Genomic DNA, 24,243 nt, shown 5'->3' on the forward strand with positions numbered 1-24,243 from the left:
GAATCTGACCACCCTGACTGCAGATAGGGGGGACTTTGGAGTTTTTATTCTGACCGGCTAGGATGATTGTTCAGAGATGGAGAATGTGCAGGAGATCGGCCTGCTTTGAGCGATCGTTAACAAAATATCTTATTTTCTTGTAATTTGCCTCTTTTTCCTGTGCACGTTTTTTTTTTCCCTGAGGCAATTGGGGTTAAGTGACTTGCCAAGGGGTGGTCACACAGCTAGGAAGTGTTAAGTGTCTTGAGATCAGATTTGAACTCAGGACCTCCTGACTTCAGGGCTAGTGCTCTAACCATTACACCAACTAGCTGCCCAAGAGGGTTTTTAAACATTCTAATTTTATTGAGAGTTCTAATAAGCTGAGAAGGGGGAAAAAAAGCCACTCTGGATTAAAAGGCATAAGCTCATAGATTTAGAAGGGATCCTGTGGCCATATGTGTACACACAGATGTGGAAACTGAGGCCTGGAGAAATGACATTTCTAGAGTCATATAGCTACTTAGTACCTGAGGTGGTATTTGAACCTGGGGAGATTTGGTCCTAATTCAAATCCATTACTATCCAGATATGTTGACCTTGGGCCAATAATTTACTTTGCAGGGTAGGGGAGAATGAATTCAAAAGACCTAGCTTACCATTTTTAGATTCAATGAACCTTTGCGTTCCAGTTAATTGAAGTTGTAGTATAAACCTTATGGCCAAGGTTTTCAGGCCTCTAGTCAGCAATGAAAGAGATCGTCCAATAATTAACCGGCTTTGCCCACTCAGTGAATACAGCAGAAGCTTGCTTGAACAGATGGGCCTCGTCCCTTCAGCCAGAAAGCTAATATATTATTTGACTTTGTCAGATAAGGAAAGGATGTGAAATCCTGGGAGGTGAGCTCCCTCCAGGCTACAGCCCCAGGTTTCCAGTCGTTCCAAGAGCAGCAAGTCCTAGCTGATCTTAAGTGCCCCGATGATGCTCCGGAGAGCTGGCTGCGGTTACAAAGGCTTGACTAGACTTGAGTTTTCTGGGCTGTGAAATGTTCACCTGAACAAGTAGGTTGGCACAAAAAACTTGATAAGATGGGCTGATGGATTTCATATGGTGGTTGACAGCTCTGGGCCCCACTATGTCCCTGGGAGCTTTGAGGTGGTCTTAAAAAGCATGTCCAAGTAAGGCACATGGGGTCTCAGAATGCTAGTTCGTGGTGGCAGCACGTGGGTAAGTGTGTGCATATGTGCACCTGTACGTGAGTGTGTGTGTGTATCTATGGGTATACCTGTAGGTAAGTGTATGTACCTAAGGGTGGGTATGCACTTGGAGGTGAGTGTGTTCTACAAGGGGAAACTGAGGAAAGGGGAGCACTTTCTCTCACCTGCTCTTTTTTTCCCACTTCTTTACCTTCTCTGTCTCTTTTTTGTCACCGTTTCTTTAACCTTCTTGCTCTTCCTCTTTTCTCTCTCCCTCACCTCCTTTTTTCCTTTGTCTTTTTCTCTTCTCATTTTCTTATTCTTTTTCCCTCTTCTCTCCTCTTTCTTCCTCCTTCACATTTTCTCTTCTTGCCTCTCCCAAGGCAAAACAAGTTCAAAGAAAACCTCTTTGATGAATGGCAACAAGACCAAGTACTTTTTATTAAAGTCATGCCCCTAAAATGATATCTCTCTAAGAGGGAAAAATATAGAGGTGGGTCATGGGGAGGAGGGAGGGTGGAAGCAAAATACATCTAGGTTTCTCTCAGGTTTTATAAGAAAAACGGAGACACAGGATCAAAGACAGTGAGAGAACAGAGACCTGAATTAAAACCCTACCAGACACTAATACTTGCTGTATGAGTCTGAACAAGTCACTTAACCTTGGTAAGCCTTCGTTCTCTCATCTGTAAAATGGGTATATATAATAGCATCTGCCTCATAGGATTGTTCCAAAAAACAAATGAGATGTTCTATATGTAAAAGGTTTTGTGAACTTTCAAGTGTTATAGAAATTCTAGATAGAATAGACACAGAAACATGTATACATGCATACATGACCTAGAGTTGAGAGCAATCTCAAAGGCCAGCTCAAATCTTCAAAAATGAAAAAACCCCTTCGTTTTCCATATGGAGATGTTGAGGCCCAGGAAAGTGAAGTGATTTACTCAAGATCACTTGGCAAATCAAATGAGATAATTCATGTAAAGTGCTTTGAAAACCACACACACACACATTATATTTTTATATAATATTATGTCTATATGTCTGTATCTATGTACATACTAGAGAAACGTTATTCTTAGTAAGAAACTTCTTTAAATACACCATTCTGTCTCCCTCAGTCTATTCCCCATGCTTGGAATATTTTTTCCCTTTATTTCTGTCTCAGAATCCCTAATTTCCTTCAAAGGACAGCTCAGAGGCCACTTTGTACAGCACGTCTATTCTGATTCCCCAGATGATCTTTCTTGAAATTTCCCTCCCCACTTCCCCTTCTCTTCCCCCAAAACATATAAGCTCCTAGACTAGTATAGAGACTGCTTTGTCTAGTGTCTGGCTTAGAGTGGGCACTTTAAGGGAAGCTAAGGGACAAACTGAATAGAGTCAGGAAGTGCTGAGTTCCATCCTAACCTCAGACCAGCTATGTGATCCACCTCCCAGCGTTGTTGTGAGGATCAAATATTATTTGTAAATCATTTTGCAAGTGTGAAAAGGCCATACAATAAATATGTATGTATATATTGGATTTAACACGTATTTCAATATATTTAACATGCATTGGCCTACCTGCCAGCTAGGAGAGGGGGTGGGGGGAAGGTGGGGAAAATTTGGAACAAAAGATTTTGCAAGGGTCAACGTTGGAAAAATTACCCATGCATATTCTTTGCAAAGAAATGGTGTTTCTCAGGCCTTATTGAGCTCTAATTTCTATGGTTCTCAGATTTACAGATTGGAAAGGGCTAGAATGATACTGTTCCCAAAGGATGGCTTGATCATCCCACATTTCTGGTGGTTGGGGTGGGAGAGAGAGGATTGGAGGTCAGCTTAGATAGCACAGAGGAGAATGGACTGGATATTTTTTCTCTCCTAAGCTCCTGGAGATCAATTAGAAAGCTTGCACTCAGAGATATAAACTCTTACATCTGGGAGGAGTCTTAGAGTTCTTTTAGGGCAACACCGCTCATTTTTTAGAGAGAAAAATTGAGGACCCCCATAAAAATACCTTTAATTTATGGGTTCATAGGATTTAGATCTGTTAGGGACTTTAAAGATCATTAAGTCCAATCCTCTCATTTTATTGAGAAGAAAATAGAAGCCTAGAGAGGGAAAGGGACTTGCCCAATGTTACAGAGCTTGACAGAGCTGGCATTAGAACCTCCATGTGTAAGATTCTAATCTATCCAATGGTAACTTGTGGGCTTCTTGTATAAGTAATTGAATAAAGGCTGTCTTCTTAAAAGTGAATTGTTGTAAATTCAAGAAACACGCTTTCACTTTTTCTATTTCCCACGCAGCGATTGGACAAACTCTGTTTAATAATGCACTCTACTTGATTTCCTAATGTGGGTTGCTTTAATCCCAATGTCGATTTACTTCAGATGGCCAACATCAAAACAATCATTTGGACCCTTTTCCTGGGATCCAAATGAGATGATGTTGGTAAAGTGCACTGCAAACCTTAAATCTTACATAAATGTCAGTTCTGATTATTATCGCCATCAGGGGGCTGGATTCCTGCATTACGAGAGAAGATGACTTATCTTTTTCTTTTTGCCAGATGTCTTTCCTTATCTAATGTGCCGTGCTCAGAGCAATTTCTAAGATGCCTTTTAAGTCTCAGTCCTAGGGTCCTCTGGATCTCATGCTTTAGAGTGACAATTAAGTCCATGACCCACCTCCTAGAAAAACATGCTTTCCTTCTCAGATCACCTGAGCATGACTCAAGACAAGCCAACTCCCTTGACATCATTCTGTCTGGTCCAATTATCCAATGACAAAGATGACTGCAGTGAAAATCAAAGTAAATGGTCCCTCCATCATCTCGCCCAGCTGTCACCTCTTCCTCTCTGTCAATTCTGGTAAGGGCACAGATGATAGCCCTTTGCATCTCTTTTCTATGGGACATTCTGCTTCTTCCACTAAAGCTGGGGTCTTAGACCCAGTGGAGAATGTCTCTTCCCAGGATCAAATACAAATATTCTCCCAAATAATATAATATATATAAATAATAAATAATATAAATAATATAAAACACAGCCACTGAGAGACAATCTGAAAAATTGCCTTGGAGTATTAAGGAGAAGCATATATTATCTACAAGTAGCTGCATTTATATCTCAGTCAGTTAAAAAAGCATTTATTAAGAATTTATTATATGCTAGGAACTGTACTGAGGGTTGAGGATACAATGAAAAGGAAAAAGCAACAGCCTCCACCTTCAAGGAATTTATATTCTAGAAGGAGGGAGAGGAATAAGCATTTATTAGGCACTTTTGCTGTGCTAAGTGCTTAACAATTTTTGTCTCATTCATCCTTACAACAAACTTGTGAGGTAGGTACTATTATTATCCTCATTTTACAGTTATGAAAACTGAGGTAGATAGAAGTTAAGTGATTTTACTTAGGGTCACACGAGTAGTGTCTGAGACCGAATTTGAATTCACGTCGTCCTAATTCCAGGTCCATCACTTAGCTATCGAACAAGGAGATGATGTGCAAATAAATGTGTACAGATAAGATCTCAGATATATTTTTATCTAAGTTCAAGTTCTATTTCTGTCTTAGATGTAATAAGCTGTGATAATACCTGAAAAAATACAAACACTTAGCTATCTAACGGGGAGACAATATGCAAATAAATGTGTACAAATAAGATCTCAAATACATATTTAAGTTCATGTTCTATTTCAGTCTTAGATAGAAGATGTGATAATACTTGAAAAAATACAAACACTTAGCTATCTAATGGGGACACAATATGCAAATAAAGGTGTACAAATAAGATCTCATATATTTAAGTTCAAGTTCCATTTTTGTCTTAGATATAAGATGTGATAATATCTGAAAAAATACACTTAGCTATCTAATGGGGAGACAATATGCAAACGCAAGTGTACAAATAAGATCTCAGATATATATTTAAGTTCAAGTTCCATTTCTGTCTTAGATATAATAAGATGTGATAATACCTGAAACAATACAAATTATACAATCGAGAGAAAGTATATTCCTATGTGAATTCCTGGGACCTGTGGGCCATTTCTTCTTTCACTGGTACTAGTATCAAGGCTGAGTCCTCAAGGAGCACAGGTCAGAAGATTGAGTTTCATTAGTATTGTTGGTAGCATGGGAAAAGAGGTTTTCCCCCTGGGAATTTCTTAAACCGGTGAAATCACAGAATGACTTTTAAAGAAAGACAACTGTTTCTGCACCTATGTCTATATCTATTCCACTATCTATGTCTACATCTGAATATTCAGGCCATTTCAAAGGAACATATATTTGAAAAGAATATACACTTCCAACTAGGAAAAACTTGCTTTCCTGTAACCTCTCAGTAACTGAGTCAGACTCGGATTCCTGTAGCAACATAACTGTTTGTGGTATTTTAATTGGGAGAAATAGAATGCACCGAGGCACCAGTTGGGATTCGTCCCATTTAAAGGTCAGAACTCTAGATCCTAGGAAAACACTATTACTTCAAAGACCAGTCTCATGCCTTTTTTCTTTCCTTTGTTTCTTTCCCCTTCGAAATTCCATATATTTTTAAAAATAACAATTTAATGATTTGAATGTAACAACAAAAACCAGAAGAAGCAGCTCTAAGGTCACTTGAAAGGTCACTTACTCGGAAGAATTCTTTGGTCGAGCCCGAATCCAGGGTTCCATAAGCAATCTCAGTCTGCTTGGCCAGATCCTCCGCACTCTCTATGGGCGACACCATCCTCTCCACAGTTAGGAAGGCAGCGAGGTTGGCGGTGTAGGAAGAGATGATGATGAGGGTAAAGAACCACCAAACTCCTCCAACAATTCTGCCCGAGAGAGATCTGCAAAATAAAAGCCACGACAAACCCCACCCAGAGGGGCTGATAAATCTATGGAATTACTTCTGGTTAATCTAATTTCAATTCATTAAAGAAGGCAGGTGAGGTAAGTGTACACATGTGAAAAAACCTTTGCCTGAAAAAGCATGATGCTAGAACAGATGCTTATTTTGGACACCAAATACAAGGATTATTTAGGAAAGCCTTTTGTGCCTATTCTGTTTGTCCCCAGTCATGGAACCATGGTTAGTGACCATTCCATTGTCTGCCACACCTAGGGGGAAAGCTTATTGGTCTACAGGATTGGGGGCTGGATTTGGAATCAGGAAACTTGGGTTCATTTCCCATCTCAGGCACTAATTTACTGTGTGATCTAAGGCAACTTAACCTCTTAACCTTTTGGGACCTCAGTTTCCTCATCTGTGAAATGTGGGAGTTTGAGCCTTCCAGCTCTAAATGGAGGATCCTATTGTGATTGTGAGCAAGTCACTTTCCTTCCCTGGGCTTCCATTTCCTCCCATAAAATGAAGGGTATATGGACTAGATGACTCCTGACCTCTTCCAGCTCTGGATGTCGCTACGATCTTTTAAGGAGAAATTGGGGCAGGAGAAAAGAAAGAAGAGTTTTCTCCATTCCGAGAAGAATGGTAACATCTGAATGAAATTGTTGTCCGTGGTAGAGAGCCCAGGGAAGAAATTTAATAGTACTAAAGTTCCGTTTTTTCATTGAAAGAGTAGTTATATATGGAGAAAAGAACTTGAAAATTATATGTATTTCTTTTTCTTGAAATACATGGCTGGTGGGACTTTATCTCTGACACAGGTCCCCACAGAGAATAAAGATCTCCTTTTATTAAATTTGAACACCAATTCTAGACAATCTATGGGCTTTCCAATTCAATTCTTTGTGCTGCTGTTTTGGGGCCTGAATAAAGCCTTCAGGTTTACAAACCAAGCCATAGTTAATGGGCAGTTCTCACTTAGAGAAAAGTAAGCATTTGAATGGTGATATCTCCCCAAATCTCCTCCATTGACCTGCCCTGATACATGATTGAAGGCCTATTACCATTAGAGTGCTGTCTTTGAGCTGTCACTGTCTCTAGAAGGCCCCTGTAAAATGTGACTGTACAACCAGGATGGTGTGGAAATTGGATGTCACTCCATACATGGGGATGTGAAGCTTTGAGAAGATCTGGAGCGGGGCGGGGCGAGGGGGAAGGGCATGATATGTGTCTTCAAGTATTTGAAAAGTCGTGAGCTAGAGGGATGATTGAGCTCTATCATGGAGGACAGGTTGATCCTTTGACTACAAAAAAGTACAGCAAGTGGATGAATTGTAATAAAGTTTAAGAAAAGACTTGTGGGAAGGACATGGAGCACTTGAAAGAACTTTGGATGTTCTAGATTTGAATAACAAATACCTTTTATACTTGCTAACATTTGGCCAATCTCTTTTGCATTCTGGGTCTCGGTTTTCCTCATCTGTAAAATGAGAGGGTTCGACTAAATGAACTTTAAGGTCCCTTAGCTTAGAGGGGTTAAGCATATGATCCATGGGCATGTGGGGCCCAACATTCCCAAGAGAGGCCTGTACCAGATTAAAATGTAATTGAGAAATATTTAAAAGATCAATAAAATGCAATAACCCAAATAATATATTTTAAAACTAAGTCAACATGCAGCCTACAGGGATCCTTCTTTATGACTTCAGAGCTCCTGTTTCTATTTGAGTTTGATACCACCAATTTAGCCCATCTCAGCCTTGGTACTTGACTACTTTATGATCTTTTGTTGCTCTGATTAGAGGGTGGGGCCATGAACCCAAGCCTCCATTTAAGGAGAGAATTCAACTCAACCATTTCTACATTTTTCATCTGGCTGCACTACTTTGGGACATTTCTGATTGATTCTCCACCATGCTCCCCCACATTTTGAATTTTTGTGTTTTGTTTTACTCCTGTAGATTGTAAGTTTCTTGAGGGCAGGGAATGTCTTTCTTTTTATATTTGTATCCCCAGGCCTTAGCAGAGTGCTTGGCACATAGTAGGTGCCTAAGAATGTTTATTGCCTAAGGCCTCTAAAAGTTTGGGCAGACTTTCCATGGAAGACTCCAAGAATCTATAACTAGCACCATAGTATAGAAAGTAGGAGACTGGCTGTCAAGTCAGGGAAAACCTGGGCTCAAGTGCTTCTTCTATGGGATCCTGTCCAAGTCACTTAACCTCTTGAGGTCCCGAGTGACTCTCAAGAACTCTAAGTTGAGGATAATTGTCAACCTTCTTTGGTGGTTGGAGTTTACCACCCAGCTGTTCCTTATACTGATGAAATCACAAGTCCATGTCTCCTTCAGAAATGGGAGAGAGACCTGCAATGAATGAGAAGGTTTGAAAGGGCTGAGATCTGTACCCATGGGAGTAGGGCCCATATTGGATGGATAGAGTTCCATCTTATTACTGAATCATGGTTACAAAACCCACTCTGTTTTTTAAGGCCTCTATTCCTGCTGCTTAGCTTTATTCTCAGGCTATATAAAATGGATTATATATTTAATTCTTTCCTGATCACAAATACTTCAAGCCCCTCCAACATGAAAAGCCATTTTGCTAACAGGTTTTTGCTAACTAATAATTATTCTCTCTCAGAGTTGCAGTCGGAGAACATTTCCCTTGCAGGGAAGAAAAACATCTGGATGAGTCAGAGATGAATGTTCCACTTCTGGACCCCAAAAATACATAGAATGTTTCTTTTATAAAGCTGGACCTTCTATAAGTTGTTTCTCCTTTTTGGGGGGAGGTGGGGAGGGATGATGTGTGCATTTAATTAGTTTCTGACTGATCTGGGTGACTTTGGAAACAATTATTAGTGTATAAGGGATTAATCCCTGTAAGTAGCTTCGCTTTGTTAATCAGAAAGAAAATATCTCTCCTTTGTGGTTCCAAGAGGAGAGAAATGGGAATGGTGAGTGATTTCTGGAAGATGCCATTTTTTAAATTCACACTGAAAATTCACTTAAAGGTACAGGAAGAGCCAAAGTCACACTAAGAAGAGAAAATGGCCTATTCTTTCCTTGGGATGAACGGGAGAGGGGAGATAGTCATTGGGAAGAATGGGCTTTGACAGTCTCAGAGGTAGATAATTTTAGGAGGCCTTGAGAGGTTACAATGAGATGCAGAATGATGAACATTCTGCCCCTGGGAACCAGGGTGCAAACTCACAGGTGCTTCTGAATGATCTACTTGTCAAACCAGGGATATGTATGGCTCTTTTGGTCAGCTCCATAGCTGATTCGGAGATGATTGATCCAAATGACCAAGAAAACCATCCAAATCCCATGGGAAATGGTCACCAAAGTGGCCATGAATAGCTACTGAATTTGGCAATTATGATGACTTTTTCCTGCATGTCTTTACATATGTGGGTACCTACATACCCAAACTACAGCAATAATTACCGGTAACAGGAAGTTAAAACAATAATGACAAATTCCTTGTTTACATTGGACTTCAATGCAGAGAGACCAAGGAGTAGACATAATCAAAAAAAAAAAATACTCCAGTCCATTAATGGCCACTAGGGTAGTCACAGTATCTATATCTACTAGACTATTGACTTTGATTTCATATTGAAAATGTCTCTCATTTGGAATTTATATCAGATTTAGAAGTTGTAGTTTCCACATCCCCCCTCCACCCAGGTAGCTCTGGAAAGAACTCCTTTTTTTGGATATTCTCACTCTACTCTTCCTATTCACTTGTAAAGGGCTATCAGTTCTCTGAAGGGAGAGGTGGGGGGATGGGAGTTCAGATCTTTGAGAGAAATGAGCTGCAGATCCATTTGCATGTTAAGTTACTTTCCTCATTGTAAATGATTATGACCACATCTCCTAGACAAAAACGACACTGATGGGTGAGCCTTGTCACTTTTGACAAAGGCTCTATTAAAAGCAGACAAAACTACAGAGTTGAGCTAAAAGGCCTGTCACCTTTCAAAATGTCATTTCCTCCCTTTACTAAATTGGCACGTTGCTTAATGTTCATTTCAGACCAAGTTTTCGTGCACGAGACAGAGCTTGAGCTTACTATAATGAAATGGCTTCCCAATACCGGCACTTCCTACGCCAGCGATGGGGCATTCTAATCAGTGAATCATTCTTGGGAGCACTGAGGTAGCAGGAAGTTAAAGCAAATTAGAAGCAAGAGAAAGGAGAGGCAGCCAAACCAAAAATTCTGGAAGATTGAGCCAATAACAAACACTGCACTTGTTATCTGTTGAGCCCAAGAAACTATGATTTCCAAGTTAATCATAAAATGCATTTTATAACCTCTGATAGGGTGCTAAAAGTGAGGGATGGGCCCTTAACCTTCCTCCCATAAAAATATATATAAATATAAATCTCCACTTTGCTAACAAAGAAGTGCCTGAATTGTAAATCCATTTCTGTTTTGCATAGACTCTCGGCTATTACTTTCTTTTAAATCTCCTTTTTCCAAAAATATATACCATTTTCACACTGCTCACCGTTCCACGACTGTGACCGATTGAGGAGAGGATAAAAGCCAAAACAAAATACCCCAAACCCAAAACGTGCAGAATCAATCATCGGCTCTTATGGCTCTCTCTGATGGGAATAAGGAACTGTGTCCCTGAGATGGAAAATGTTGGCTTTTAGCCACAGACCTCGTGAAATCGTTGTAATAAAAATGTTGCTATTACATCATCTATTTATTACCCTGGCTCCCCTAAAGTGAATTTGCAGCAGGAAGAAGAGGTGTTGGTCATATATCAGAAGATGAAAGGATGTTGTTTAAGGAGAGCAAAAAAGAAAGAAACCGTCCTCCCCCATCCCTACTGTTTTTTATTGTTATGTTTATTGCTCTGCATACATTCTTGGTTTTTAAGAGCTTCATTAATCTATGTGTCACTAGAGAGAAATTCCCCCCTGCCCATCTTCACTGCCTAGAGAAAAGGGGAGAACAAGGAGGATGTTAACTGGTCTCAAGAAGTCAGAGGCACCTGATTCGAGGACCATCTCAGCCTTCTGAATACAGCCGAGACATGGCTGGATCTCTTTGATCTCAGCTAGTCAACCCTCAACTAGCCCTGCGGCAGTTCTGCATACGACCAGCAGGGGGAGCATTTCCTATGCAGTGGGGAACAGCAGGCGGCCTATCTTCCAGACTGCTCCCACTGTTCAGGGCTGCGGCAGCTCTGTCTATCTGCTTGTCAGACGCCTTCAAAGACATCCCTTCTGGGGAGGAAGACAAAGCTGTGGGCTTCCGGTGGGGTTAGGGAGCTCCTAAGGACTAGTGAAAGCAATCACAAGGCTAGGAAGACTGGGCAAGGCGAGGAGAGAGGATGAACGGCTGGGGCCTTGAGACCATGCTCTTTTGGCCTGTTGCTAAGAAATAGAGAGGAGATGCTTCATATTCGGAAGGCGAGCAGTGGGATGATTTTTTCGAATGCCCAGTTTTTACTAACATTAGGCTGTCTCTAAGTCCCCACTCACGAGCTGGTCTGGGAAAAAAAATCAGGTGATTTCAAACAGGACTCGGTTATAGAGTGACCGAACTGAATGTCAGAGCTGGAACAACAGCCAGATGAGGGCTAGAAAGGGAAAGGAGGGGAAGCTCATGGGATCACGGGCTGTCGGAGTTGACAAGCACGTAGCAAGGGCCTGCTATGTATCAGGCACTGTGCTAAGAGCTAGGGATACGAAGAAAGGCAAAAACTGCTTCTACACTCAAGGAGCTCGCTATAACGGAGCTGGACGGAGCATCAGAGGTCACAGAATCTCAAACCTCATTTGCCAGAAGCAGAAACAGAGAGAAAGCAGGGGCTCATGGGATCATATAGACTGTCAGAGATGGAAGGGCCCTTAGGGATCATTTAATTCCACATTTTCACTTAACAGAAGGGGAAATGGATCATTTGAATCCCATCTCTCCTTTCATATCCCTGAGATGGATTGATTTGTGTAGAAGTAGGTTCAGTGTTTGGGTAAAGGTTACCCTTTTGATTTTTGCCTCTCTCTGCAGTTTGATATAGAACAAACTCATTCACTGTGTTCAGTCAAGGGAGTTAAAAGTGTCAAACTTAACATTTGCCCAGATCCTCCAGGCCCTCAGGACACTGTCAATAGTTCAGTCTGGCTGATGTGGAATGATGCCCACAGCTCTCCTTGTGATGGCCCAGTGCTTGTTTCCTGGCCCGTTAATTTGGGTGAACACATGGTCAATAGCATCTGAAATGCTCTCAGGGCTTATGTTCGTTAACAGGCCGGGCCAAAGCACAGGCTCATTAGAGACTGGGAAACCAGAACACAAATATTGGGCATCAAAGCAAATCTAAGTGGGGGGCAGCATTTAGATGCAAAGAAGGAAGGAGAGAAGCGGGGCCGGCCTGTGGGGCCTGTGAAGATGCCATTCTCAGCTTGTAAGAGCGTGGTTAAAACCCTCCCCCCCTCAAGTCCTCAGTTTTCTCCTCTGTCAAATGAAGACTTGAACTAGATCATTTCTAAGGTCCCTCCCTGCAGTTTTGTCATTCTTTATTCTTTGGTCCTTTCCAGCTCTGAAATTCTAAGTTCTCTCGTATGTCTGAGATTCTCTGTCCAAGGTCCCTCTCGGTTCTAACATTCTCCAGTCTATATTCTAAGACACGATGGGGAGAACTCATGGTCTGAAGAGGGAAAACTCCCCAGTGCTGCCTGAACCAGATTAAAATGTCACTGGAAAATGTTTAACAAAACAAATATAGGTACGATATGCCATAGATAATATTAATTTGTAGTTTTCTCACTCAAGATGCAGCCTACAGGAATCCATTCTTTATTTAAGTTGAACGCCACTGGCCTAAGTTCTCTTTCCTGTTCTCTGGGCTTTCCTGGCTCTAATCTATGTTCTAAGGTCTTTTCCATGGTAGGATATTCTAGGGTTTTAAGTTCCATATACTCTAAGGTCCCTCCGTTCTTTGGGAGAAAATATCTCACAATTCCTCAATTGACCATGGCTGTATAAAGACATTTGGGGAAAGTTAATTGCACACGCACAAATCTGAACTGTCTGGGAAGCTTGTTTCAAATGGCAACTATTTAAAATAAAATAAGACATCTGTTGTCTAGGGGCCTTGAGAGGCCTGGTGCAGCAGCAGAAAGGCTAGATTCTGAGCCAAGAGATTTGAAGTCACTTTTTAGCTCTGACACTTACTAGCTCTTTGACTCTGAATCTCCTTTTAGCCTCTCAGTGCCTTGCTTTCCTCCTCTATAAAATGGACAAGATAAAATTCCTCCCAGGACTCTTGGGAGAAAAGCCCATTGGAAGACTTTGAGTGCTGGACATGTGAGCACTTACTTCCAAAGGGGAAGGAAACTATGATAGATGGCAGCCTGTGTGGAGGGGACAAGTTACTTAATTTCCTTTGTCCTCAAGTTCCTTAACTTTAAAAGGAGGAGACCTCTGAGGTCTCTTTTTTTTCCTCAAAATCTATGATTCTATTGGTCTACAAAGGGGTTGGATTGGATGCCTTCTGGATTCCTTCTTTCAATTCTGTATCAAACATGCAATGACCTGGATATATACAAATGTATGATATAATGAAGAATGTTAGAGCAGTTAGAAAACAACCAAATAACAGTCACAACCCCAATTGCCTCAGAAAAAAAAAGAAAACGACCTAAGAGCAGAATTTGGGCATCAAGGCTAGTCCTGACTCATTTTGCAGAGGGGACCCCAGTGGTATGGAGTATGAACTACTCTTTGAAATCTAAGGACTCTCTCTTTTTTGATGGGTGAAAACCAGAGAGGGTGGGTGTGTTCTGTTCCTGGAAAGGATCACATGCTTAGTAGAAAACACAGGGCTTCTAAAGACAATAATTATATACTCTGAAGAAGAAAACGACTGCTTGCTCACAATCGCCTCTGGTATCTTTGTCTCTGCAGGAGAATATGGTCTTTGCCATGGGGATAATAACCTGCTCCATTCCTCTGCCACTTAAGTGTCACCCTATAAATATTGCTACCAAACTTTCAAAACCTGCCTGGCTTGCCAGTTCTAGGTCACCAGCCTACTTTAAAGTTAATATTTCTTGAAGTGATTTGGGGAAATCTACCTAAAATAAATGGGCCTTTAAAAGAGTCCTGTGTGAAGCATGTTCAACTATGGCGGGGAGATCATCAATCCAGTTTGGAGAGCTTTATTTATGCAAAGCTATTAAAACCGTCAATCTTAATGAGTGTACACTATCATCTCACCGCAGAGTTACTGGCTGTGTTCCAGTAGCCTTCATTAGTGGTCATTCAGGAGCTCCACTTTCTTGATTTGCAATAGACAGATAGACACATGCAAATTTGTAAAGGAAATTTGCCCAACCAATGAGACCCAGGTGAAAATCATGGCAAGCCATACATTGTTAAGTGCCAAAGAAATAAAGAGTGGCTCATTTCGGGGAGGGGGATGTGGTGGGACTGAGAGGTGTATGTTGCCCAAGATCTGTTTGAGCTGTGGCTAGGGAGGACGTGTTGAAGTCAAGTCCTAGTTACTATGATTTTCAAACAATGGAAGATCCATTAGCAGGATATATTTCAGGGGGCTTTATGAATCATTTGGGTTACTGCAAATGATCTATGCCATGGTAACTCTGAGGATTGTCCAAACTAAAAGACCATGTTCATTTTACAGCCTCCATGGGCTTGAGACTGAACTTTAGCTGGTATCTATGTTATGATTCAGTCCAAACTTTGATCGATAATGTGGATGCTGATCAATTTTGCCCTTCTTCTGCCCCATTATGTCTTTATCACTACATGAGATTAGAGTTGCAGTAATAACACCGCAGGTATGGGAATAATACTGAAAGTTAGCTTACTTGAAAGTGTAATGAATGCTGAGTTACATATTATATTTTAAGAGTCCTAAATACTTTCCTCCCTGGACCACTGAGATGGCTGATATCCTACCAGTATGTAGGATATCACTTCCTAATGTTTAATTGAGGGGAATTTCCTCAGAGTAAGGAATTATCTCCTAGAGTCCCTTGTCAAAGGGACACTTGTTCTGGAGAGCTAACTTACATTAGTGACCTCAGTTTGATTATCAACTAGATGATTAGTTAAAGAGGAATGGAAGGACAGTCAGGTGAGTTTTTATGAGGGAAAAAATAGAAGGAAAGGGCTGTCTGGAGATTTACCGAGGGACAATAACATGAAACACCACAGTAGAGGGCAGCTCTGAGCACCCAGAAGGTCCAAAGTACCTGAGAGATAGAGGATACATTAAGAGAAATGGGTACAGGCCAAAAACAAGCGTCACCCATTTTCATATGTTCATCTAGAACTATCCCGACTTGTGCCTTGCTCGGTCTGTCTCAATAGGAAACTCTCGATGTTTTACTTAAGACATCTCTGATAAATGTAGACTAGTTGGTCAATACCAACTTAGCCAGAGTTTGTATATTGGCTGTAACCTAAAGAACTATAGCTATTATGACAGAAATGCATTCAGAAAACTTGCTTGAAGGATGATAGCGAGCCAATGGTCTGATGATACTTTGCCTTGGATGGGGTGGTAAATGAAAGAAAATGGCAGTCATAAAGTATGTTCACCACGGGACTTGTGCCTGACCACAAAATGCAAGAAGGGGGATGAGAATGATGTGGAAACAAACCTTGGAGAAATATCGCATCCTTGCTGCATAAAGGCACCCAAGGAAAACCAGAGGCTATTAAATATTCCGAATTCATTAGGTGGGTCAGGAGGGCTCTGGGGATCCCGAGGTTCTTCATTATTATCTTCCAAGTGCCATTCATAAGGACTGAATCTGCTGACCAGGAAAAGAACGACACTGACGCCGATGTAGGCAAAGACAATGCACATCCAGATCTCATAGGCCAAGGGGTCGAGGAAAGAGAACACTCCTGGCTTTGATTTCTGAGGCTTCTTAATCATGATGGAGATGCCCAGACTCATGAAGGGCTTGGAAAAGTCTATCACTTCTTCACGCACCAGGGTTATAGTGAGAGGGGCGACAGCTATATCTGCTCTCTGAAAAATCAAGAAAACAAATGACAACATGTCCATTAGTCACTTGCTATTCAAAAGAGACAACTTGGCATAGTGGAAAGAGATGACTTGAAATCAGTTAGGAGACTTGATTTGGAATTCCCCCATTTACTAGGTGTGAGCCCTTCTCAGATTCCTCTGATATAAAATAAAGAAACTGGACTGGAAGATCTCAAAAGGTCCTTCTAGTTCTGATACTCAGTGCTTCTACTTTTTGGCAATTTTTTTTGCCTTTTTATTACAGCTTTTTATTTTCAAAACATATGCATGGATAATTTTTCAACTGTCCTTGCAAAACTTTGTTTTTGAAATTTTCCCTCCCTTTCCCCTACCTCTTCCCTTAGATGGCAGGCAAACATGTTAAAATATATGTTAAATCTAATATATGTATACATATTTATATAATTATTATGCCACACAAGAAAAATCAGATCAAAAGGGGGAAAATAAGAAAGAAAACAAAATGTAAGCAAACAACAACAAAAAAGTGAAAATACTGGGTTGTGATCCATTTTCAGTTCCCACAGTCCTCTCTCTGGGTGCAAATGGCTTTTTCCATCACCAGATCATTGGAACTGGCCTGAATCATCTCATTGTTGAAGAGAGTCACATCCATCAGAATTGATCTTCATATAATCTTGTTCTTCCTCTGTACAATGATCTCCTGGTTCTGATCATTTCACTTAGCATCAGTTCCTGTAAGTCTCTCCAGGCCTCTCTGAAATCTTCCTGTTGGTCATTTCTTATAGAACAATAATATTCCTTTACATTCATATGCCATAACTTATTCAGCCATTCCCCAACTGATGGGCAGCCACACAATTTCCAGTTCCTTGCCACTATGAAAAGGGTGGCCACAAATATTTTTTGCACATGTGGGACCCTTTCTCTCCTTTATGATCTCTTTTCGATATAATTGGCATTTATTAATAGAGCAACTTGGAGAGCAATTAGAGTATAAACTGCTACTTAAGTCCTGAACTGTTGTTGACTAGCTCATGGCTCTTTGACTAGACTATAAGCACCTGGAAGACAAGGCCTGAATCTTTATCTTCATGTCCTTTCTCCTTTCCCCTCTCCCTCCCCAGAACCAGGCACATGGTACATATACAGTAGGTGTTTGAGGGTTCATTAATTTTCTAAGTACAATTATATGTTTGGTGATAAAGAGGGAATTGCTGATCGAGAACAATGGAAGACCAAATGCAAAATGCTTGACTTGGAATTCAGCAAAACCGGAATTTGATTCTCACTTCTGACAATATCTGTGACAAGTATCTTAATCAAGTCCTTTCCTACCCACCTTGTCCCAAGGATCAAGCCTCAGTTTCCTCATCTATAATAATGAGAAAGTTGAATTAGAGACTCTGAGTTCTCTTCCAGCTCTAGAACTACAAGCCCTCTGTAAAGCTGTCATTGGATTGACATCATAGGCTATGTGTCAAGTGCTCACTGTAAAGGTTTATGCTTTAATCTTTGAAATATGAATATTTGAAAGAATGAGCTTTTTAAGGATCTCTGATGTCTTCAGTGTGTGGACGTGACCTTCACTGATGGAAACTCTTCCATACCTTCAGACAAGGCTTCATGAAGGTTTTGCACCCACCCTCCAGCCCCGAGTCATCCCCCTTTGGCCAACCCTTTGGCTAAGAACCTCTCTGTGCTCAGTGAGTTGTTAGCCACTACCTGGAAGCCTTCCCCTCCTGGTAGGTCCTCTTAGAGCTTGGGCCCTGTTGAAAAAGATCCAGACCTGTCCAAGACTGAAGGGTCATTTCTATGGCAGAATGAAGCACTAGAAAATGAGTTCATTCTGTATTAGGACATTTTGCTAACACGGGACAAAAAATATCACACAATGTCAGAGTTGAAAGGACCCAAAGAGTTCAATTTCTCACTTGACAAGAGGAGGAGACTGAGGGCCTAGGGTTCAGGTGGCTAGTAAATGTCTGAAGTGACATTTAAAGCCATGTCTTCCTTAGTTGAAGCCTGTCATATTCTCTGCAGTATCCAGTAGCCCAGTGGGCCCAGTTCATGAAAATTCCTAGTCCTAGTATCTGGATTTTCACTAGCCTTTGAGTTCTTTTCTAATCCTATGTATTTTCCTCTTTTTTTTCACTTTTTAACTTCCTTGGGTTTTTAACTGAAAAGGGTCGACAGAATTCTGTTAAAAACTCTATTCTGAACTGGGACACTAATGCATTGTTGGTGGAGTTGTGAACGAATCCAACCATTCTGGAGAGCAATCTGGAATTATGCCCAAAAAATTATCAAATTGTGCATACCCTTTGATCCAGCAGTGTTTCTATTGGGCTTATACCCCAAAGAGATACTAAAGAAGGGAAAGGGACCTGTATGTGCCAAAATGTTTGTAGCAGCCCTGTTTGTAGTGGCTAGAAACTGGAAAATGAATGGATGCCCATCAATTGGAGAATGGCTGGGTAAATTGTGGTATATGAATGTTATGGGATATTATTGTTCTGTAAGGAATGACCAGCAGGATGAATACAGAGAGGACTGGCGAGACTTACATGAACTGATGCTGAGTGAAATGAGCAGAACTAGGAGATCATTATACACTTCGACAACGATATTGTAGGAGGACATATTTTGATGGAAGTGGATTTCTTTGACAAAGAGACCTGAGTTTCAATGGATAAATGACGGACAAAAGCAGCTACACCCAAAGAACGAACACTGGGAAACGAATGTGAACTATCTGCATTTTTGTTTTTCTTCCCGGGTTATTTCTACCTTCTGAATCCAATTCTCCCTGTGCAACAAGAGAACTGTTCGGTTCTGCAAACATATATTGTATCTAGGATATACTGCAACATATCCAACATATAAAGGACTGCTTGCCATCTAGGGGAGGGGGTGGAGGGAGGGAGGGAAAAAAAATCGGAACAGAAACGAGTGTCAATATAAAGTAATTATTAAATAAAAATTAAAAAAAAATAAAAACTCTATTCTGAGAAGGGGGCCATGGTCCTTCCCAGAATGTCAAAGGGATCTAGGACACAGGAAAGGTGAAATCCTGGCCTAGACAGCCTTGGACATAGGGAGGCCCTCACACAGGGCTTTATTCAAACATTCTGAGGCCATGCCAGGGTCGGGGGGGGGTGCGGTGAAGAGCGTGTGTGTGTGTGTGTGTGTGTGTGTGTGTGTGTGTGTGCGCCATAGTTCTCTCCAGTTCAGTGAGTAATTGCTTATTGAGTACAACAGCCCATTCCTTAGAGGGTGATCCTGGATGAGCCATATTTCCTTTGGGAGCCTCAGTTTCCTTATCTGAAAAATGGGGATAATGAGTCTTATATTACCTTTCTCCTCTGGTTGCTTTGATCCTTCACAATCCTTAAAGGGTTTTATGTTTAGTCTCTGGGCTCTGGCCATAAAAAACCTCTCTTTCAAAGGCCTCCATTCAAGCTGAATGGAGAAGGGGGTGGGGTGTCTAGACCACAGGGACAAAGAGCCCTTTTCATTGGACCTGAATATTGGCAAGGGTCAACTTGGCTCTGGTCTTATTCTATTACTTGGTTATGAGCTGCTATTGCAGGCCGTGCATGGGAATAGCAGGGCTCTTGTAAGAACTTGAAATGTTCTCTAAAGCCCACTCTCTGGATCAAGTCCTGAACCCCCAGTTTGGCATCCCAGCCCCTTCACAGCCTGCTCTGCTGTCTGACCTCCTCTCCCATTCCCCTCAATACAGGTCAGAGGGTTTACAGTTACGGGATCGTAGAACTAGAGCAGGAAGGGACCACAGAGGCCATTTAGGCCATATTCTACAGCTTGAGAAACTGAGGCCCCAGGAGGGGAAGGGGCTTGCCCAAGGTCATAGAGACAAAGCATGAATAAGGTTTTAGGGTTGGTGAGGGATATTATGGATCATATAGTAGATTCCCCTTTGTTTTATAGAGAGGGAAACTGAGGCTACCTCTCTATACACTGTTCCACTATTTCATCCCCATCTTAGAGCTGACGAAATACAGCCTCTAAGAGCCATGCATGCATCTTCTCTGCAGAGATCTGCTTGCCCATCGAAGAGGAAGCCATCCCCTGGGACTTCTGGGTGCCCTTAGAAGCATCCCTGGCCTGCTAGAAATCCCAGAAGAATGCCTAGAAGAAAGCTCTCTTCCCCTCAGGCTCTGGGGTTCTCTCTTCTACTGGGCATTTATTTCTATCTGCTTTATTCTCCCCCAGGAGCTTTTTTTTTTTAAATAAAGGCAGGATAGGGCCCTTTTCTGAATTTCTAATGAAGAAGTATATTAAACCTGCTGTCAATTAAGCCTCACTGAGGTGGAAAGCAGCCCTGGCCCAGAGAAGGGGGGAGCCTTCCAGCTGAGCTTTCCAAAGCACACAGAAGAAGTATGGCACAGCTGGATAAAGGAGAAGAGCCCCAAAAGGTGAGCATAAAGCAGCTTAGCCATCGTGCAGGAGGAAAGCCACTGTGTAATCCTTGAGGGCAGTCAGGGAGGTAAGGCGACTAAGTTACCCCTCATCCCACAGTTGGCTGCACTGTTAGAGGCAAATAGGTACTAGGCACAAACCAGCTCTCAGCACCTCCAATGGGGGGCTCCCAGAGAGGTTGCAAAGCAGATCTAGGGCTGTCAGCAGGCTCAGGTTCAGGCCCAGCACCAAGCTCACATGAGAGTGGAAGAGAAGAAAGAACACTCATTCTGGAATCAGATGATCTGGGTTTGAAAATTGGTTTTTGCCATTTATGATCATGGGCATGCTTCCCTGTGCCTCAGTTTCTCCATCTGTAAAGTGAAGGGGACAGACTAAGTGGCTTCTGAAGTTCTTTCCAGCTCAAGATCTATGATCTTTTGTGTGATGCTGGATAAGTCCATTTCCCTTCCCTGGCCTCAGTTTCCCCATCTATAAAATGAGGGACTGGAATAGGTAGCTTCTGAAGTCCTGTCTAGATCTTTGATCCTTTCCATTTCCAAGGACAGAGCCCAAGCTTTCCACTGAAGTGCCCTGCATTGAATTGGGGGACAAAGAACTGAAGGGAATGCATGGGGCTTCTGTTGATGAATACTGCAATTTGAACCCTTTCACAGCTTCCAGAATCCTTCACTTACATTTATTGCAAACCCTTTTATTGCTGGAGTGATGAATAAAGAGGGAACTCAAAGATAAAGTGAAGTTATTCTCCCTACATGAGCCACTTCTTTGCTTCCTCTTCTGGGACCCCAAAGTTTCACAGAAGAGTAAACTGAGTCTGAAAGAGGTTGAATTACCCAAAGTCACCCAATCAATCAATTACCCAACAAGCATTTATGAAATGCTAGGCACTATGCTAGGATCTGGGTATACCAGACAAAAGCCAAACAGTTTCTGCTTTCAGGAAACTATCAGCTTCCCATGGATAGTAAGTGACAGATCCAGATCCAGACTTGGAAGCTATGTCGTGGGACTCCACTATACCATGATCCCTTCCTTGGGCGCATCTTGTGAGCCTGCCCTTTATCAGAGTCCCAGATAAGATCTTTGGAGCCTATGCCTTGGGCTATGTTTGTTGGAAGCAGATTGTTCTAAACAACCTCCATATGTGTGTGCACATGTGTGTGGAGGGCAGCTAGGTGGCGCTGTAGTGGATAGCACACCAGGCCAGGAGTCCGGAAAACCTGGGTTCAAATCCCACCCCTGATAGATATTGCTCGGTCCAAGTTACTGGATGTTGTAGCAGTCAATTCCCCAGGCAGTTAGTAAAGTAGTACCCTGAATAGGGGATTGGACCTGGGACCAGGGAAACCTGAATTCAAATATGGCCTTGGACACTTACTAGTGACTTTGCCAAGCCATTAAACCCCTCTCAGTTTTGTTTGTTCATCTGTAAAATGGGGATAATAATAGCTCCTTCTTCCCAGGATCGTTGTGAGGATATACCACATGATATTTGTAAAATGCTTTGCAAATCCTAAAGCACTATATAAATACTGGCTTTTTATTATTACTATCACTGTCATTATTATTTAAATTGACGATCAGGTGATGATCGATGTTAGTAGAAACAATTTCCGCATAGGAGTTCCTTACTTTGATGAGACCAGTGAAAAAAGTGGCAATAATAATACCAACCCTCACATACAGGGAAGCAACTAGAATGGAGATATGTCCTGCCACTGGCCTCAGCAAGGGCCAAAGCCCCCACTTCATGACTACACTTTCCCGCATCAGTGTTCTTGATGCTGCCAAATGGTTCAAGATCAGAAATAGATAGGGTTTTATCAGTGGAAATGACATCAAAGAAGCATCATTATGATCTGCCTCATTGCCGTTCCCCACTAGGACAAGTGGACCTTTCCATCTGCCCCATGACTACATATTTCTCTCTGTGTTGTCTCCCCCGTCAGAATGGGAGCTTCTTGAGAGCTGAGTCTGGCTTGTTGTTATATCTACATCCCCAGCACTTGGCACAGTGCTTTGTACTTAATAAGTGCTTAATCCTTTTTTTATTCATTCATTATTTTGTTCACTCCTATTCCTTGTCTCGCTGGGTGTTATGAAGAAATTGTGTTGTGAGCCTTAGAGTTATAAAACATAAAGAAAAGGAAGTTGCTGCTTCCTGATGAGAAAGTTTTACCACAGGCAATGCCATTTCCCTTACTTCTACCACCCTCCAATTACGGTTACTCCAACGTTGGGTTCCAGGTGCCTAAAGACTTGGGCATTTTGCTTTCTTGCCCCAAACACTGACCCGATCTGTCATGGGTGATTCAGGGAGTGGGGGAAGGTTCTAGATAGTTAAAGATTTCCGTGATTTTTTTTTTAGAGATCTCAGATATCAAAAATTTCAGAGGCCATTATGCTGGTACACTCATTCTACACCTCAGGAAATAGAAGTTGGGTAAGGGGAGTAACTTACTCAATGTGACACATAGGATTACAGCTTTAAAGTTGAAGGAGACCTCAGAGGCCACTCAGTTTAAGTCCCTAGATTTATAGATAAGGAAACTGAGGCTTGGTTATCAAAAGCCTCACACTTTTTATTTTATTAAGACAGCAAATATTGTCACACAATGTCAAATTGGAGATCTTAAGTGACAAATCTATATCAGAGATGAGCTAATAATGGGAATACATTAAGTATATTTACCAAGAAAATGGAGTAGATCATATTTTCTTCTTTCTTTAGAACTTAAGGTTGTCACTATACATCTGTTATCCCTGTATTGTCAAAAAGGGAAATTTAACTGGGAATTCTGACTAATAATACAATGTTTCTATTGCACTTTATGTTTTAATTCAGTTAACACTGATCAAATGCCTACTGTGTTCAATGCATGGTTCTTGGAGCCAGGAAGACAAAGGAAAAATGGAAAAAAAGGAAATGGATTTATATTCCACTTTACAAAGCCACTGTGGGCATCTCACCAATTTTGCCAGGCAAGGTGGGAAGGCAGAGAGCACAACTACTGCCTTCTACCTTCTTTCTCTGCTTCATAAGCTGTTCTAGCATGGTACCTCATGAAGAATCCTAGACCAGAGGTTCCAGTCCCCACGCTGCCATCATGTCATTTACATAAGCATGGGTAAGTTATTTCACGTCTCAGTTTCCCTATTTGGTAAATAAGGGGGCCGGACTACATGACCTTTGAGGTTTCTGCCAGCATGAAGCCTTTGAACCTTGCTGTTCTCCTGGGAACATGTACAGTATGGAAAGCCAGGGAAACTGGTGGTCCAGAAGGGCTGGGATGGAGCCTATGTGGTGGTGGTGGTGGCAGATACTTGCGAGCCAATTCCCAACACAAGCTGCTGAAAGCAGGTGGCCGTTTCTAAGGCCATAACGTTCTGAAGAGTTTACATAATGGGGCCCATTGGATGGTGCTGACATTTGTTGTTTTTTTTTTTTAAATCGCTCCTGAGTGCCCCAAATATCAGCTTTGACTATAATTTCTTTGGAAAAGATGAAACCATTTTGGAAGGCAAATTCAATCCCCTTGGAATCACTCCTTCTCACTGCTTCACTAGCACAGACCATGAACCCTCTTTTAAAAGCTTTCTTTGAGTCTGCGCTCCGTCACTGGTGTCCTTGGTATCCTCCATCGTACGGGACAGATGGCACAGCCAAGCTGAAGGAGAGGCTCTTGGCAACCCCCAAATGGGAATGTGGATGTTGGGCGCTGTACAGATTGCCCCTGCTGTACTTGGCTCCCTCACCCCAAAGATGCTTTGGTTATTTGGG

The 24,243-nt window shown here is 41.7% G+C and overlaps 1 protein-coding gene across 6 annotated transcripts in view; it reads right to left on the reverse strand.

Moving 5' to 3' along the window:
• GRIA3 (glutamate ionotropic receptor AMPA type subunit 3) overlaps positions 1-24,243 on the reverse strand; it is a 279,563-nt gene that overhangs the window by 63,129 nt on the left and 192,191 nt on the right. For all 6 annotated transcript variants that reach the window (XR_007948819.1, XM_051968621.1, XM_051968620.1 and 3 more), the window contains exons 11-12: positions 15,661-16,037; positions 5,807-6,005 (exon numbers count right to left, since the gene is read on the reverse strand). Coding sequence is in view for 5 of the 6 variants with exons in the window: in XM_051968621.1 (XP_051824581.1) it covers positions 5,807-6,005; positions 15,661-16,037 (576 nt within the window). In the remaining variant the exon portion in view is untranslated. The remainder of the gene's footprint in view (positions 1-5,806; positions 6,006-15,660; positions 16,038-24,243) is intronic.

This window comes from Antechinus flavipes, chromosome X (assembly GCF_016432865.1).
Source record: "Antechinus flavipes isolate AdamAnt ecotype Samford, QLD, Australia chromosome X, AdamAnt_v2, whole genome shotgun sequence".
Classification (NCBI taxonomy): Eukaryota; Metazoa; Chordata; class Mammalia; order Dasyuromorphia; family Dasyuridae; genus Antechinus; species Antechinus flavipes.